Source organism: Athene noctua, chromosome 3 (assembly GCF_965140245.1).
Source record: "Athene noctua chromosome 3, bAthNoc1.hap1.1, whole genome shotgun sequence".
Taxonomy (NCBI): Eukaryota; Metazoa; Chordata; class Aves; order Strigiformes; family Strigidae; genus Athene; species Athene noctua.
The window spans coordinates 81,177,605-81,192,606 of record NC_134039.1 but is presented as its reverse complement, the minus strand read 5'-3'; the positions used below and the strand labels follow the sequence as shown (position 1 = coordinate 81,192,606).

General features: G+C 43.1%; 1 protein-coding gene across 3 annotated transcripts in view; it reads left to right on the top strand.

Annotated features, from left to right (window-relative positions):
• The window catches only part of CAMK1D (calcium/calmodulin dependent protein kinase ID), a 227,004-nt gene that overhangs the window by 199,123 nt on the left and 12,879 nt on the right, over positions 1–15,002 (top strand). For all 3 annotated transcript variants that reach the window (XM_074903490.1, XM_074903489.1, XM_074903488.1), the window contains exons 7-8: positions 3,150–3,262; positions 5,006–5,084. In XM_074903490.1, coding sequence (XP_074759591.1) covers positions 3,150–3,262; positions 5,006–5,084 — 192 coding nt within the window. The remainder of the gene's footprint in view (positions 1–3,149; positions 3,263–5,005; positions 5,085–15,002) is intronic.

Below are 15,002 nucleotides of genomic sequence, written 5' to 3'. Positions count from 1 at the left end.
GTGCCAAAAGAGGCTGCTTTTCTGCCCTGTGCCCAGCTCCCAGCAGTCCTGGTATCCTCCTGCATCAGCCTTCCCAGCACCCACCCCTGTGATGTGCTGCAGTGACCTCCCAGACACAGAGGTAGATGCCCCAGACATGTGCAGATACTCAAGCCATGCAGAGGAGCAGGGGAAGAGCTGGATGTGTATAGGAAAGGGATGAAAAGGCTCTGGAGAGGCTGGGGCTCTTGCTGGTGTTTGTTTCTCTCTGCTCCCCTCCTTGCAGGGTTGTCGCCCTCCAGCTCTCTGCTGCTCAGCAGTTTGCTCCTACCTTTTGCTGCCACAAGCATATATAAATCACAGCAGCCCTAACTTGTGCTCTTGTACCTTTGCCAAGGTAATTAGTACAGTGCACATTTTAAGAGAGTTATTTCTCTCTCCAGAGCAGCCTGCCAATGCCTCAGCATGCACAGTGCTGTCTGCTCACCCTAAAATGTTTTATCAGAGCAGTTTGGTTTTGTTTAAGGAAAGTGCTGAGGAAAGCAAGAAATTAATGAAGGACTGTCAGGCTTCTTATACAGAGCCCAATGTGTCCCCAGGGAAGAGGAACAGAGCGATGGCTCCGAGTGCCTTTGGAGGAGCCGTTCTCCTCCAGCCTGGACATCTCTACACCAGTGGCCATCCTAACAGTTGCAGTGCTGGTGCTGTCAACTCCAGCCTTTCAAAACCCCTCACTAAAGTACCTAAAATCTTGAGGACTGTGAAAAAATGAAGAGGAAGATGAAAATCAGTTTGTGTGCATCCCCCTACAAGACTGCAGTACATAAGCAGTGATATTTATTACATTCAAGCAAGTTATATAAATGTTCTTCACAGAAACCTGTAGAGCTGGATCCTGGTTGTGGATCCAGTTTCTGCATTCAGTCACGAGATGCATCATCCAGGTGCATACTGGATTTTGGGGGTTTGCTTAAATGCACCATTTTTAATGACCTTTCTCATACACCACTCGTGAGAGACAGCCACTGCTGGTTTTCATGTAGGAGGTGCTCCATCGAGTCCCATACACAAACACGTACCCACTAAGTAGGTATGCAGTCCTGCTCTGAACATAAATGCCTGGCATGAGGTTATTTTCTTACTTGCTTTTGATAATGGCAGTCATCCAGTGGGACACAAATGAGGACTGGCTCATCTGCTTTGCAAGATAAAGAGAGAGATTTCTGATTCAGCTGAACCATAGTGGATTCATCTGAATGCTGCAAATTTCAGTAGAGTTCTTCCAGGTCAATATGGATCTGACGCAGATCAACATCTCACTCAGTATTTAAATTATTTATCAAGCACACTGGCTCTTCAGAGCTAACAAAACATTGCTCCTTTCACCTCAAGTGTTGAGTTGGTTCAAATAACCTCCAGGGCAGCTGGCTGGCTTTAGATTATAAATAACTTGAGTATTTCATTTCTTACAGTTCCCCCCCCCCCGCCTTGTTGTGTTGTTGCTACAGGGTAGTGTTTCAGCTAGGTCTTCAGGCTCTTTATAATGGCTGCCTCTCACTAATTAAAGGCTTTATTGAGGTTGATTGATTCAGGGTTTAAGAAAACTTTAGGAAAAAGAGCATTTCGATATCAGTGAAGTATGTGAAAGAATAATTTACACCGTAGATTAGAGATAAGAGAAAAAAGTACATCATCTTTATGCAAGACAACAGAGGCAGAAAGGCCTGTAACTCTGAGCAGGATGGGTTTGCTAAAACCTTGGATCAACCTCACAGGAAAATCTGGCACTTTGCAGCATTTGGTATTAAAACTTGAGGAAGGGATATCTTTGCTGTACAGAGAGGGACAGACTACTACATGCAGCAGCATCTGGACGTGAGGGATCTCTGTCACACGAGTTTTATCGCTGAATTTGTTTAGCGCAGTGCTGGCTGTGTTTTTCCCATGTCTGCAGGGCTGGAGGAGCCCTGCCTCGGTGGAGTGACTATCCCCACTGTCTGCAGCACTGAGAGCATGCACCCTGAGTGTTTTAGCTCAAACTAGGCAAATAATGTTCAATGTCCTGCTTGTCCTGGGGCTAGGTTTTCTGAGAAGTCTGATTATAAATACTGAAAACCAGGACAGGACTGTTGTTAGCCTTAGGCAAGGTAGGCAATTTGATGTGGGCAGCAAAATCACTTGGAGAAGTGAGAAAGGGAGAGGCTCTCCGTGTGTCTCCACAACAGCGGCAGGTCCACGTGCAGCCCATGCAGGCTCTGCAGCAGAGGTTGAGTAGCTCCCCGATATCCTTCTGTTGTGCCTGGGGACTGAGCCCAGCACAGCCTGCAGATGCATTCTGCTCTCTGCCTGATAGCTCTGTGGGGCTCCTTGTCCTGCTTTGCACCAGCTCTTCCTCCCTGTTGTAGTGGAGAAGAGGCCCACGTAGGTGGCTGGTGGTTCCCCAGTTGTACAACAAACCTTACTATACAGCTACGGCCTCTTGTACAATGTAGAGAGCACAGGCTGTGCTCAAAACCCATCCTGATGCCATGCCGGTGGATGGGTAGGTGTTGCTACTTCTCGTGTGTCCCAGTTTCAAAGGCTCTGCTGTGCCTGCATGTCTGCAGAGCCACTGCGCTGCCTCTCCACCATCTGCGAGAGAATAAAGCCAGTGTAACAACTGACTTGTGTAAGGTGTTGGGTGGGAACAGTGCAGGAGGACAACCAGAGCAGTGAAGGCAGTATGGAGAAGACTCCTGAAAGGGGAATAGTTGTGCTGAGGAATGAGAAGGACTGGTGCTCTGTGGATGGAGGGTGTAACTCATGAAAGCTCCTCTCTACCCCATGTATAGGAGGGAATGGAAGGGCTTATGGTTGTGTAATAAAGCTATTCCTCTGGATAAACACCCAAAAGCATGCAGAGGGAGGCCAGGATATCTACATGGGTCAGTGTAGGATCAACATCACCAGGTTTCCATGCAGAATTCCTCTTTGTCTGGGACAGTCACAATCTGCAGAAGTGGGTTTACATGTCCCTGAACAAACTTCTGTCATGGTAGAGCCTACCTGCTTGAAAAACTACTGGGGCAAGGCTTAAACACGAGTTTCTCCTGCTTCTCCCTCCCTCTTTCTCACCTTCTTGGCAGAGACAGATTCAAGGGTCAAATCTCTCTTTTCTTGTTCTCCATTAGGCTCTGTGGGTATCCTCCTTTCTATGATGAAAATGACTCCAAACTCTTCGAGCAGATCCTTAAGGCGGAGTATGAGTTTGACTCTCCGTATTGGGATGACATCTCTGAGTCTGGTAAGAAGCTCATTTAATTGGAACAACGATGCATGCATTCATGCTTGTTGCACATATCCTCCTCTGGGAACCCTTCATCATGTGCAGAGCTCCTTTTAACTGAAAACCATTTCTTTCAACTCAGTTACAGGACTTTATTTCTGCAAGAGAGCAAATTAAGTACCATTGTCCAGTCACACACAAATCACTGAAGTGTAACTGGAACAGAAGGGGAAGATAGCAGAAGACCGTCCCAAGAAGACAAAGCATCATATACAAATAAAAGCAGATGGTTTATGTGTTATTAATAATAATGTGGCAAGCTAGTTTGGCTCTGTTACTGACACTGCACTGCAGGTCCAAGGCAAGTCTGCAGTGTATACTGCAAAGAACCCAAGAAATTAATGGCTTCCAAATGAGGCGGGCAAGCAGATTCAGAAACTGGGAGTACTGTCCACATGGCTGGATCCAGATAGCTCACCTAGTTAGTTCCCCACCCAGCGCAGAAGACATTTAACCCATAGTGCCTGCCTGTCCCTGCTGTAGTCAGTCTGGCAGAGAGACAGATGTACCAACCTGTACAACATGTCTAGACAAATATGTCTAAAGGCTTCTGGCTCCAGCATGGCTGATGGTCTGCCAGCATCAGTGTCTATAGGTGACAGCAGGGGCATGGTCAGCATTGCACCCCGCATGTGCCACTGACGTGGTCTCTTAAGAGGTCACGCAAGCTCGGTGTCCTTGCTCTGTCCAACCTGGGGGAAAATCAGCCATTTCATGCAGGAGAAGAAATGAATGCAAGGAATATTTTATCAATCAACAATATCCCTAGAAATGCAGTTTTCTGATTCATTAGTATTACTGATTAAGGCAGGGGAGATATAAAAATAAGTGTCTTATTTTAAAGATCATTATATATCCTATTATCTCTGCATAGAACAACATTTCATGCTGCTTACATCTGCGGTCCAGATATCGTTGTGATGGATTGCTTGAAAATATATGTGATGAGAAGTTTTTTTAAGTCCTTAAGGGTTTTTAGAGAAAATATGAAGGTCTGCTGGCAGACCCCTTTGCATTTTGGGGGAAAGTCCATCACCTAAATCAGCACAAACATTTTCCTTCCATATTTGGCTTTGCTGTGGCTCCTTCAGCTACTCTTTCCTGAAACTACTGGATGCACGCCATGCTCTGATCTCCCTTCCTTCCATTATATTGTTGATTAAAAACACACTACCTCATACTCAAGGGAGTCCATTTTCTTCTGTAACTTGATTTTAAATATGCAACATGTCCTCACAGCTGCCCACGTGTGTGACTGCTTGGAGTGAGCAATGAGAAGCTCCTCTTGCTGTGGTATCTGACCTCCTCCTTGCCTTTCTCACTCACTCTGTTTACCAGCATCTCCAACAGATGTGGTCATATTCAGACCACTAAGAAGGTCAGAGGAACTTGGCTAACCAGGGAGCCGGGAGCTGGCAGGCTTGTATTCTGCTGACTCGGAATGATCCATCCCACTCTTAAATATACTTGCAGGAGTAGTAGATGCCTTCAGCTTTTATCTGCCATACTACATAGCTTGGATTTGGTCCTAAGTCACTTTGGTTATAGCTGTACTAATAAATGACAAACGACCCAGGGCCATTTTCTGGTGCTGCGGCCAGATGGCACTTAGTAGCCTGATCAATGCTGTTGGCTCATCATTTGGCAGCAGAACTGAGCGTAAACCCTATTGCTTTAAATTATTATCTCCTTTTTTTACAGCTAAAGACTTCATTCGGAATTTGATGGAAAAGGACCCTAATAAAAGATACACCTGCGAGCAAGCAGCACGACACCCTTGGTAGGTAACAGTCACTGCTGTGTGAAACCCTTAGGACAGAGAACATTATTCTACATTCATGGGTGGAAGTGTTTTTTCTGTCACATGTTATACTAACCTCTACTAAATAACTCTGTGCTGCTGTTCTTACAACCACCACCTTTGTCCTCCAGATTTTCCTTGAAAACCATGATGGACTTTAATCTCATGCACCAACTTGTTGAGTATCTGTGTAAGGATTCAGTGAAATGATGAATTAGGAATGTTGACTGTAGTGCAGCAGTGGGATATGCCAAAATGACTGAACCCTGAAATCGTGTTTTGGAGCAAAAGGTCAAATTCTGCAGGTATACAGAAAGCTGGGTATCAACCTGCCCATGAGAACCCTGCCAAAATAATATCAGAGTAATTAAGAGCATCCCATGAAACAGGAAGTCCTCATTTATGGTTTACAGATGATAGTATACCTCCTGCTTGCAATAAGCTGGTTTCACATGCTGTTTATCCTCTCTTGTTGAATGGAAAAGATAGGAAACCCTACCGAGAGAGATAAGCTGAGTCTGAATTGACTATAGCAATGCTATCTCTAGTCACTACAGAAAAGCACCTGGTCTGACTGTATTTGTAATTTAGACCTCTGTTAAGTGCTTTAAATTACATGATACCTTTGCATGGATGACTTCACCAACATTACCCAAGGATTATGTAGCTGAAACAAGAATGGCTCATGTACTCTTGACCGAGTGAGTGAGCACCATCCCACACTACTAGCTGCACCCACAAGTAGGATCTGAATGTAAGTCTTTTAGGACAGGGATCATTATATATGAAGTGAGATATATTTTGGTTGTTATAGTAGCTGCAACAGAAAGGAGTCAATGACATGGCATTTTCGCCCCAGGTGCGCATTAGACTGTGTTTTTATGCTGTCATAATTACCACAAATACCATTTCCTTTTGCAGTTTCTGGAGGTCTGGCTGGAGAAGAGCATTAGGCTGTGCATTTACAGGGGAACAGATGGTTTTCTTTAGCGTCCATAGCTCCTCAGAAAAGCAACTGCACTCATAACTAGCTCAACAGTGTGATGGACTGCAAAACCATCCTGGTGATACAATTTGAGCCCAGGGATGAGCTTCAAGTAGTGTAGTTAAGTTTAAAATGTATGGTAAGAAAAGCATGGGCATGGAAGTTGTCAGTGAGTTTTAAGGTAGCGCTGCTTTCTGCTGGGATTTGGGGACAGTCATTCATAGGATGGAGTCTGCATCCCTCTGAAGATGGGGAGCTTTATCGTGGGGATCTGGTCATCTCTGCTTCCTCAGCAGACATGGATTTTGGACACAGTCCACAACCTTTCCAGTCATGAGGGTACCAGACAGCTTGGTACTCAGCTTAAAATCATATTAAATTTCAGAGCAAAGTAAAACTTAATGGCTGTAGCTCTAAAACAAATACTTAAGTTTGGCTTCAAGGGGTTTATGCTTCTCTCTGACACTCACTGGTTTGCCTCATCTCATTGCTGCTTTCAGTCCTGGGACTAGACAGAAAGATTAGGCACTCATGAAAGCATTTAATAAGTTATGACTACATAAGTGGTAGAAATACAGTGAAATGGCACTGATTTCTTCATAGTGGGAATGATGTACCAATGTCTGACTGCAGATTTTTGCTGTGATTACAAATTAGGCTGAAGATAAAACTGAGGCTCAGCCTTTACAATTAAAAAGTTTTAGGAAAGGCTTGCAATGCAGAAGACAATGTAAATCATTGAAAAAGCAAGGGTCTTGTTTTCATCCCCATGCCAATGACAATGAGAAACGTTGTACAGATGTTTTTTAGCTGCATCAGTGGCTGGCATCAATACAAAAGAGATGAGGAGAAGTCAAGACCTGGGCCTGCCCTTTTCCAATGTCCCATCAATAACTGCATTGTCTGTGTGACAAAAAGGAAATTTGGGAAATTAAATCCAGCTTTCATGAGATGAAAAAAAAGAAAACATTTCTAAATGATACTGACCTGAGCCTCAGGAAATTAAACAAGTTACAAAAGTCAATATTAGAAATACAGAATAAACAATGGGAATGCAACTCCCAGAAGAGAATGAGGTGACCATTTGTATAACTCAGAGGCAGATTTTCCAAAGCCGTACATCCAAAATACACAAAACATAAGCATCCAGCTCTTGGCCCTGCTACATCTGTGTTGGTTGCTGGAGTGCAACAAAGAAACGTGGCACTTGTAACAGCTTCTGGGCCCTCCTAAAGGAACAAAATGATAAAAAGTGGGTTTATTCCTTTCTTTTTTTTTTCTTTTCTTTTGCATGTCATGGCCAGGGGCCAATGGAAACTCACAGACTGCTCCATAATTTTTGATACTTTCTACGGAATCCAATCTTCCATTTAAAACCAAGCCCCAAAAAGGGTTTTCCCCCGTTTCTGTGGCAGGGGGCCTTCTTCTGACAGGCTGACTTTGCAAGGCAGTGGTTCATTTGTAGCGCTACCTCCCAGCCATGTAAAGCACGGCCCAGGGTCAGCCTTTGAAATGTTGGACGTACAAATGGCACTGCAGTAGGGAGGCTTAAAATATTCACCATGTTTCCACCCCACACCCCAAATCCACCTCCCTTTGACACGGAGACAGTATGTGCCAGCGGATTACAGAATGACAGTTGTACAGTGAAAGCAAAGCATGGAGGTTTCCAAAGATACGCCTCTGTCCTCCCCAGTGTGCTCTTAAACAAAACTCAATGTCTCATTCCCCCTTGCTCTGAAAAGCTTCCTGTAACATAAATATTGCAGTTACGGACCTCTCTGGAGAGTGGTGCAGTGATGTTTGGAGAGTTTGGATGCTGAAGTGATAAGCTTTGAAAGTGAAGCTTTTTTGGATAATCAAGGCTACTCACCCGGATATTATCTGTTATTTCAGAGTTAACGATGGGATGTCCTTTTGCCAAACCATTGATCAAGAAACATTTTTAAAGGTTGCTTGTGCTAGGAAATAATGAGGTTTTTACTGCTGCTTTTCTCATTCTGGCCATTATACCTGTTGCAGTGGCATCCTCCCCTTCCATTTGAAGGAAGGAAAGGCCTTTTTGGTGGAGGAGGAGGAGAGCTCTGTGCTTCCTCTCAATGGTCAGCTGCGTCATTCTCTCAGCCTGGGCATATTTAAGTTTCCAGCAAGTCCAGGCTTGAGTTCCCCTCTCTCGTGACTGCATTCAGTGCTGCAGCAGTCCGAGCTAAGGGTGCACATGTTCAGTCAACAGAGAGAGGATACCAAGCCTTTTGTAATGGGAGCATCCATACTACCTTCTCACATGAGCATGTATTTTTCACCATACATCCCCATTAGCAACATCACCTTCCATAGTGTTTACATAGCACTGTCTTCTCTGTGTGTGATCAAAAGTAATGAGGTACATAAAACTATTGGTTTAGTGGGAAGAGATGGTCAGAGCAGATTTCAAGTGGTCCCATAAATTATATGCTCTTACATAGTGCTTTCACTTCAAGTAGCCCTTAATGGCATTTCATTTTTTTGTCTGCACAACTGGCTCTGTAGAGGAATGAACTTGGGAAACATCTTTGAACCTTAGAGTTTGCATAGAGTGAAATCCTAATTCCACTGAGGTTAATGGGAATTTTGCCACTAACTCCAGTGAGGGTTTGTCTTCTTGTCTCACCAGTGGAACACAGAACATCTACCCAAATCACTGGTGCTGTGCAAATGGTAGATAATTAATATATACAATGAAGTGGTTCCATGTAGTGACATTTTCCAGCTTTCCCTTTTTCTTCCTCCTGTGAAATCTGACCCTGCAACATCAGATCACTGGGATCAGCCACAAGTTAGGGAGAAATCTATCAATTCATGAGTATTTCACACAAATTTTATAATCTGATTGTGATAAAAATAGTTAACTGTGCATGAGATAGCAACCTGGCTATGAGATTTTATTGTTTCAATATGTAAAATTTGTGAAGAACAAACTGATTCCAAAATATACCTCTTTTTTTTAATCCATACTTTTATTAAAAACTTCCAAACAACGCTTGCAAGAACTGATTCTTGCAAGTTATTACATTTGTGCCTTTAAGGTTAATAATTTCTTTGAATTTCGGGAAACTGCTCTAGAATAGCCAGCTATTCACATGACTAAATGTTTGTACAGGATCAGACCCTAAAAAAAGTAAATACTTCTTCCGAATGGCCCACTTTTCTGTGCTGTATCTGCTCTCCACATGCCTGCATTTACGTGATGTTTTTCTATTTATAATCAAATGGCCTTGGCAGGGGGACGGTATGTTAAACTCGGAGTTGGCAGAAAAGGAGGCTAATAATTGCAGTGAAGTGTGGTAGCTGAAACAGTACAATATGTAAGACTTGGTATAATGATTACACCCCAGCCTGTACAATCTGTCCACTTATACAGATTTCTCCAGTTTAATATACAGGTGACTTATGCTTTCCATTGGAAAAGTTATTTATTTTATAGCTTATCTTTCACTGAGGTTTGCACTGTTTATGGTGTGTTGCAAAGGTGCAATGTTCTGTTTAGTTGTTCCACTGTGACTTTGAAAAGGATGTGGAAAATGAAGGTAACAAAAGAATGGGGTAATTTTGCTGCAGCTTGATACATTTTAATGTTTCCCTAACTTACATTAATGACAGCAATTAAGTTTATTAAATATATTGCCATGACAGAACCCACATCCTGTTTAGGGCAGTTGCTCAGGCTGCAGTGATTAAGGGCGAGCAGCAGAAACCTGAGGACCTGTTTTTTCCAGCTATAGGACCACACTGCGTTCCCCATCAGGTGTGTCCTGCAGCCCCAAATTCACCCTCCAGGTTTGGGTCAGAGGGAAAGAAAACAGTCCTCAGAGGGCAAGGAGGAGGTCCAACAGTTAGGAAGCTAGTATAGGAATTGGAAGGCATGCTCTGAATTTATTTGCTCTGTCAAGCATTACCCAAGTGACCTTAAATGGATTTAGAGCTGTGTGCTGAAGCCGGTTATGGCATCGAAGGCAACTTGGGACATCTAAATTAAAGGGTGATGTATGTATCACCTCCCTGTATAGACTTTATAGGGGAGAAGGAGGCTGTGGCACTTAGAGACCTGTGTGGCCCTCGCTTTTCCCCACTGCTTGTGCAGAGGGACAGTGGATACTTGGGATGTGCCAATGTCCATCCCCTCCTACGCTGAAGAATCGTAAAAGTTTTGGCAAGAACTGAGCCTCTGCAAAATGTGACCATGACCCCGAGTGTTTATTATGTGCCAGCGAGCACAAGCCAGATAATAATTTCCACATAGGGAAAGGACATGGTTTACAAAGAGCTCAGTTCTCAGACAATGTTGTTTGAAGTGTGAAAAGGGCTCCCTGAAGGGAACTGCTGATGTTTACAACATTAAATCAAACTCTTATCGAGTTTGTCCCTGCACTCTATTTATTTTGGAACATCACTGATACAGTATGTGTGTGTGTATATTTATATGCATGCATGTGTATGTGTGTGTGTGTGTGTGTGTACAGAAAAGTTATGATCCTTCAGCATTATCCCTTACAGCTACCTCCATGTTTCCTGTCATCATACTCAAGAGTATTTCCAAGCACTGCTTGGCCAGCACAGCATTTGGGTTGGCTGCCTTCAAGTATAAAGGTTCAGAAAATAATGGTAGATGAAAGACTCTGCCTTCCATCGTGGGCAGGGAGGATGCGAGAGACATGTGCTTGCAGTATGCTAACAGAGAACCATCGAAAAGGAAATTTACTGCTTTTGTCTTTGGTAGAGGTTCCTCTCAAAGCTTAGAAGTGGTATGGCCAGATAAATTGCTGTGATAGCTTTGAAGCCAGAGAGCTAAAATAAATTAGATACCATGAAATAATGTTTGATCATTAGATTAGATTCCTCTCATGTGCAGGGCTAAATTTGTTACAGTTATTCGTGACAAATATCCTTCTTAGCTTCAGTGGAAGTATTTGTGATGGAGAATCACCAGGTTGTGGCCCTTGGTAACCAATTATATTCAGACACTTATATATTTACAACTGGATGTAACACCAACTTCAACATGAAGTTCCCCAAAGCACTGTTAGGATGTAGCTGCTTTCAGGTGCTGCAAAATGGGGACTCTGAGAGGAAAGCCAAGTTTCTGAGAGGAAAGCCAAGTTCCCGTTAGGCTAATCGGTCCTTGCTAAGTTCTGGGTGATGCTCAACATAATAACAGATCATGCATCATTCTGATTTGTTTAATTTTATTTTTGTATACATATGTAGCAGGTAGAAGTTGTATATTTTACTGGGCCAACTGGTATAGTTGGTAAAAACAAGCTTCAGTGCTGACACAATTAACTTCAAAGTTAACTGCAAGCCAAGAATTATTGCTCAGGGTTTGACTAGATAGGCATCGGTTTGATCATCTCTGAAAGAGAAGGTGGCAGTTTCTCAGGAAAAATGAAGCTGAGGCCTGTAGGAGAAGGGTATATTGTGCAGGGGAGGAAGGAAGAAAGAAAAATGCTAAGGTATTTTTGTACTAAAAGGAAAAGCAAGATGGTTTATAGCTTGTGGACTTGGAGGGTTAGGGAAAGGTGGAAAGGCAATTATAACACGCTTTAAAACATCTATATTAAATTTCATGCATTATCTTCTCAGTATAGGAACTAAAGTTTATGATTAAATCCATTCACTATAGATATGATGATGCTCATGATACCCACCTCGGGATAGATCTGCGTGCCCAAAAAGCTATTTCATTTTTCAGACTCTACCAGTTGATTGTATAAAAGATATGACTTCTACCTGCTCACCTTCACTTCTCTTGCCTGTGTCCTTAAACCACCACATCTCCAGCAAAACAACAACAGCGAATGGATGCTTGCATTTCTTTTGTTTTCCTCGAAGTAAAACTATAGTAACTCTATGAGTATTTTCTAAAAGTTTCAAGGTCATCCAAGTGCAAAATACAGTGTAAAAGCACAGCCCTCATTACAGCATTTCACCATTAATAAGATAGTTCTTCAGAGGTGGCTTGGAGAATGATCCCACATCTGGATTTGGCAGCCAGGGGTGCATTTTGAGCCACACTGTTCGGCATACCAGCACATGTGCTAACAAAATACTGCTGTTATTTCACTCTGATTAAAAACTAGCATCTGCAAGGTTGTAATGCTGCTGAAGAGATTTTAGATGCAGGATGGTCCCCACCACTGTAGCATCGGAAGGCTCCACAGCATGTTTGTCCATCCCCCTGTGAAGGAAATGTACTATCATGCCTATTTGGGAAACACCCAAATACTAAGACTTTTTTTTTTCCTGAAATCACAAGAGTTGCATAGCGAACATAGAGTTAGTGGTGGTAGAAAACAGTTTGTGAACTATTGGAACCAGCAGTGCCTTATTGAAACCACCAGCATTTCAGAAAATGATCCCTAAACTCAAAAAAATATTTCGGCTGTATTTGAGCTACACACCCAATGAAAAGTTTCAAATAGCAAAAATGCATTTGAAAGTCCTTGTGGAGACTGGCAAAAAAGATCTTCTGGAAGAGCTGGCAAGGGCATCATACCCCAAGAACTTGTTCTTTTCACGTTTCCAAAATAAAATTTGGCAAGTGGAAAACATGATCTGTGCTTATACAGCTTGTTAACAAACTTGTTCGTAAAGCAAAATGCTTCATTAGTTTTGGAGAAAAAATGTTCTTCACAAATGGAAGTCAATATTCTCTTTGCAGCTTGGTCTTTTTGATCAGTTACTGAACAGATACTTTGGCTTGTAGCTGTCCACATATTAAGTGTTTGGCTTAATTTTCTTCTGCAGATCTGTAGTATGACGGTCAGTGCTTCCAGCTGGTACATGTTGAGGGCACCAGCCTTCACCGAGGAGATGTTCTTGGACAGAGCAGAGTGCTCATGACATTCTGGACTGACTCTGACTACCAGTTTTCATTCCCACTGGGAAAATCTGTTAGGGACTGTCTGCACTGAAAGTCTGAGCAGTGTGCAAGGAGAGTGGACGCAAATCTGCACACACTTGTGCACCTAAGCTAAAGAGCTGTGCAGGGCATACAGCTACAGTCCTTTCAGGCTTCTGGTCAGCTCTTCATAGAAGTGACCTGGAGGCAGTCAGGGACACTGTGTCATGTCATTTGGGTCATGTAGGTGTGGCTGTGGTAAAGCTGTAGGAGCTGCTTCACATGATGATTTCATGCTAGAGAAATACAGAAAATGCAGTGATGGTGAGTACAAGGCCAGCTGGGCTTTGTATCCCTCTGGGAGTATATACTGCATGGGATCCGTCAGAGTCTGTGCTGGGCCTGGCAATATTCCCTGTGAGGGACAGAGGATGGAACAGTGAACATGATGCTTAAAGTAGATACTGCCTCACCAAGCTCTTAGCTGCCTGGCCCCAGAGGGAAATCCAGACCAACTTGCTTCTCTGTCAGTGGGAGAGGTGATCAGAAGGAATACTCTTCAGAGGAAGATCTGAAGATCTTCCAGTTCTCAGTCAAACACCTCCCCTTCTCCATCAACAGCATAGGGACCCAAGAGGGAACATCAGACACCAGCTGGGACCCATGCTTTGCTCATGGTACCAGTTCTGTCTACTTGAGCTAGAGGTTATGTAGCAGTGGTGGTCAGACAAGTGCCCTTCCCAGTTGGAAGTGGGCTACTCTGAATGGAAACCGTGCACCTTCATGCTCACAATCATATGGCTCCAATGATCTTGAATAACTCAATATAGATTAGCCCAGATGGGATTAGTAGCTTTCCACTCTTGGGAAATGGGGATTTAGTCCCTCACCTTCCTCCCTAGAGCAAGTAGTTCCTCTCATCCCTCTGACATCCTGAGTGAATGTTGCCAGCAGGAAGGAGGGGAGCAATTTGGTCCCAGAGAGCGCTTCTTAGATGTGCTGTTGACACAAAGGCAGAAAAAGCTGTATGCCCTTTGAAGAACACAGTTACAATTCAGAATGATCTAGGCAAAACAAAACGAATGTCTCCAGTTCATGGGACACGTAAATGGAAACAGCAGGCTGGGTTATATAAGCAGTCTCATCTTTTAAGAAACACAAAGTGATGCTGCCATTCTACTGCCTTAGTTGGAAAACAGTGAACAGCTTGGGTACCGCCCTCTGAGAAAGATGTGGACTAGTTGGAGAAAGTCCAGAAAAGCTCACTAGATCAGAGGATTAGAAAATATGAGTTATGAAGAAACAGTAAAAGAATCAGTTTGTTTAGTCTAGAGAAGAGAAGGCGGAGAGAAGACGTGATAACAGTCATCAAATATGTGAAAGGATGCTTCAAAGACAAAGGGAATAAACTATTTTCCATGTCTTCTGGGAGATAATGGGGCACTGGAATAGGTTGCCTGAGGAATCTCCATCTTTTGGACATCTTTAAGAACTGGTTAGCCAAATATCTGTCAAAACTATTTTGACAGAGCTGGGAAGGACTAGATGACCACTGAGGCCCCTGGACCCTGTGATTATTTTGTTGGATGTCCCCAGACTGGGAGGCTCTGGGCCTGATGGTTTATTCAATTTCTTGTAATTTTTATTGCTAATGGAGACTGGTTTTCTACACTCTGGCTAAAAAATTAATTTCTGAAAACATCACATAAAATACAGGAAGCAATCTTTGCTTCCTGGAATCACCTACATTAGATAGCACTAATTACCCCAGCGCATGGCCCTACATCAGTTTGCTATGATGCCTACTTTCTAACAGATCTCATGCCTTGCAGAGTTAAATGAATCAACAAAATTCCCTTGAAATAATTGTGTTTAGTGGATATTTTAATGTGTCTTTATCTGTTAAAGAAACTGTGCAAGATCAGTCAAGTTTTTAGATTGAGTCTTAAGCTATTTTTGCCGCCTGTGCTGCTTTAGTGAGCTTCCATGTATCTGCTTTACTGTAAATCTACATTAATCATGATGAATGGCTATG